Source organism: Nelumbo lutea, chromosome 3 (genome assembly GCF_056320005.1).
Source record: "Nelumbo lutea isolate HS-2025 chromosome 3, American lotus-T2T, whole genome shotgun sequence".
NCBI classification, from domain to species: Eukaryota; Viridiplantae; Streptophyta; class Magnoliopsida; order Proteales; family Nelumbonaceae; genus Nelumbo; species Nelumbo lutea.
Window position 1 is genome coordinate 106,074,730 of NC_142686.1, and position 3,976 is coordinate 106,078,705.

Consider the following 3,976-nt stretch of genomic DNA (forward strand, 5'->3'; position numbering starts at 1 on the left):
TGCAAATGCAACCAAAGGCAACGCTTTAAGTTCATGATTGCAGGCCAGCAGAAAGATTACCAGTGAGAAATTGCTTGATTTAACAACACTGATTAAGATACACAGAAGCTCAGAGAGGAAATGTTAATTCTACATGGAAACCTTATTATTTCTTAAAAACTAGTAAAACAAATGACACTAATTAGGGGTTATTGGATGGATATCAGAGCCAAATGGCTCCAGCTTCTTTGAGCATGGGAACCAGGGAGCCACAGAGGTGAAGGGACATGATTGTGCTGGTTGAGTTCACCAGTCGACCCCCTATGAAGACTGCAGGCACAGAAGGGTTTAATCCTAAGCTTTGGAGCGCCCTCTCCATTTCTCGTCCCTTTGCTTCCTCATCAAGCTCGTAGATGGCGGGGCTCACCCCAAGGTCATAGAAGAGAGTCTTGATTGCATGACACATACAGCACGAGCTCTTACTGAAGATCACCACTGCTTTCTTGGACGCCAGTTTCATCACAATATCCATTTTTGGTGGGTGTGAATGTGATATGATATTAGGTTTTTCAAGGCCTCTTATTTATACAGCTCAGGCCGTGATAGAGTTGGAGATCAATTGCACTGTTTAAACGAGAAAGCTGTAAAGGAAGGAGATGGAGAATGCTCTTTCTTTCTTTCTTTTAGAGATATATTTAGATGGATTCTCAAATTGGTCTGATCATTCTGTTGATTAGGACCTCTGTGTTTTAAGATCTCTCAGACACTACGGCAAGATTTAGGGTCGCCGTCGTACACTTTTGCATCCACTCTGGGATGATAAATTTGCCTTACCCACTCCTGGGTCTTACTGGTTCACCCGCTTTCCCAATTTCCATTGGTTTGAAAACCCTAAATCTTAACTAAACCCTTAAACCTTAAATCTTAAACCCTAAACCTTAAACATATAAAATCCTGACCTTAAAACCCTAAATTTTAATTAAAAATGCATTTGATATATCGATTTTTAAAATAAATGAAAGCAAAAACATTAATGTTATAGAACACCCCTTAGCACGAGACCCGGATATGTAACTAGACACATGCATGGTTGAACCAAATGCATCCAGATATTCCCAACCCAAGTGGTAATTCTCATTATCTGAAGGATCCATTTGCTAAAAGAATAGATACTGATGTAGCTGATGCATTACATACATAATGAGGGCCAAGTCTGCTTTTACGGGAGGATACATTTTGGTGTAGTTGGGTTCTTTGTCAACTAATAGAGAATTTTCTCTTACATATGTGGCACCTAGTATTGAGGATGGAAAGTAAAAAAGAGGATCCTATTTCCCATAGGGACACACCCCTTTTTTCCTCACTTATTCGCATCACATTCATAACAAGAGAAAGCCAAGAAAAGAGAAGGAAAAGCTGAATAAGTAAAAGGAACTAAAATTTAAGCTTAACTATAAAAATCCACAAATCAAATACATGGGTTCTAGGAGAAGATAAATACTAAATGATTCACACTACTTTTTTTTAATGATTCTTTTTTTTCTCTCTCTAAGAAAACCATTTGAATAACCAAACACTAGTGGAAATTAGATATCGGGAAGGTTTTAAATATCGATACAGGCTGATACGCTGATAGGGTGATATGGGAAGGTTCTAAATATCGGTTTAAGTCCCGACTACCTTCTGAATCATTGCCTGACCCAATACATTCCCTATAAGAATATATCTGAAAAGCCCTAATACGATACGCATCGACCGATATGGGCCGATACGTGATGAAAGTTTGATCCTTGGATATTGGATATACAATGCACATGATCTTACTCGTGACTATTATATTTTTTTAAAGTCCAATTACGGTGGTGCATTCATTGATATAGATTTTGGCTTCATTAATCATATCTAATTATAAAGTGATGACGAAGAGTTGGTGGATTGGGTGCAATTGATGACTATGATTTAAATCCTTCAATAACTATTGACTGTGACATTGATTATAGAATGGGTTGTCATTGCAGTTAGATTCATGAATGTTCAAATGACTCCAGTATCCATAAATGATCTTTACAGAGCTGAAAAAATCTTTCTCATCCTGTCTGAAGCCAAAACCGCATATGTCTCTTTGAAGATTTCTTGCAAGAAGCTTCAATTTTACTGATTGTTGTTCCTCATTATCAGCTATAATATATCTAGTGTGAAGGAATTTCCCAGCAAGTAATTTCATTTTATTAAGTGGTTAAAAATAATCAAGGTTCAAAATTTCAACATGTATCGGGACATATCGATTGATACGTATTGTATCGGAAGTTTCATGATACACCCTTATAAAGGATGTTATGAGGTCTGAACTGGTTCAAAAGATAGAAGGGCTTTAAACTAAAAAAAAGTCACAAGAAGCATATCGGCCTGTATCGATAATTTGAACCTTACAAATGACATTTAAACTTGTCTCCTGAAAACCTTACAAAGTGAATTAAGAAAGGTAAGTTATTGACTTCTTTTCTGGATAACTTTAAAAACATATCAAAGATAAGTCGTAGCAGAAACAGCCAGCGAGGAGGGCAGCAGAAGACAAACGTAAATCAATTGCAACTCCACTTTGTACTATGTCAACTCGGTATTTTCATTGAATCGGGTCAGTTAGTGTAGTCCATGTGCAATGAATGAAAAGCAGAGGGATAGAGAAGAATAAAATGCATGATCCATTTACCACTGTACTATGTTTTATTTGATATAAAATAAGATAGAGAAAGTTAGGAAGGTTCTTAACAAACTTTATGAATTTCCTAGAACTTTTCCTCAACTTGGGCTGGATTAGCCTAAATAAGTAATTAAATAAAAGGAGAGAGAGGCAATGGTGGTTTGGAAAAGACTCGATTAAGACAATGGAGGAAGGAATAGGAGAGAGAGATGACATTGTGGTGGCGGTGGTTCTGTGAAAGGGTGCTTGATCGCTTCCAACGGAAATAACACGGGGGACAATCTCATGGCAAAAAAAAAAAAAAATAAATAAGTACTTATTGAATAAGCACTTAAAAAGTCACCCAATTTTGGCTTATTTTTGAAGTTTTTATTTTCAAAGTAAGCACTTTTAGGCTTTTTTTGCCAAACATTAGTAAGTGCTTAAGTATTTCCAAACAAGGGCTTGGGTTGGGTTAGGGTTGACGCGTTGACCAAATGTTATTATATAATATGTATTCACTATATCCATCTATTAATCTATCTATACTTATATGCATGAGTGATAACATTTCCTATGAATGACAACATACAAGTATGGGATATGTTCCAAATATGTGGTTCGATCGCATACACTATAGTCCTGCATCGGGAATATCTTTTTTTTTTTGAAGAAAAAGATAACTTATATTCAAAAAAAGGGGGGAGGATGTACATATGAGATGTACAAACAGGCCAGAAAAAACAGAAAAGAAGGGTCTGATTCAACTAAAACATCTGCAGTTTGATTTATCTCTTGGGGAATCCTTCTAAAGGTGCAGTTCAACAGAGAAGACAGGTCATGAATATGATGAGCAAGGTGAGCTAACCTCCAAGGTTCCTCATCTGAGTCTTTTGTTCATTTGATGGTAATCCTTGAGTCTCCTACTACTAAGGCCTCTTAGCAACTCAGCTAGCGGATTTCTGCTTCAGTTCAGAGGCGTCTACAGCTTGAAACGGACCACTAAAGGCCCACAAGATGTCTCCAATAGAGTTTCTAACACAAAATCTGCAGTCAGTTTCTTTTGTAACTCCCCTCTGCTCACACTAGGGGTGTCAGTGGACCGATTTTGGATTGGACCCTATCCGAACCAAAATCAATTTGGATAGATTGGGCAGACCAACAAGACATATTCAATTGGACCAATCCAGACTTAATGGTCCAAAAAGTATTTATTGGATTGAACTAGGTCCATCCGTAAATGAATTTATATTGGATTCAGTTGGATTGAGTCGATATCTGGTCCATTGATAGAAGATAAAAATATAGGTGCCGATT

The 3,976-nt window shown here is 37.0% G+C and overlaps 1 protein-coding gene across 1 annotated transcript; it reads right to left on the bottom strand.

Annotated features, from left to right (window-relative positions):
* Positions 1-202: 202 nt before the first annotated feature.
* LOC148867392 (glutaredoxin-C11-like) lies at positions 203-516 on the bottom strand. The gene has a single exon (XM_088980158.1). The coding sequence runs from the start codon at positions 509-511 to the stop codon at positions 203-205; it is 309 nt and encodes a 102-aa protein (XP_088836284.1). The 5' UTR covers positions 512-516.
* Positions 517-3,976: the final 3,460 nt, after the last annotated feature.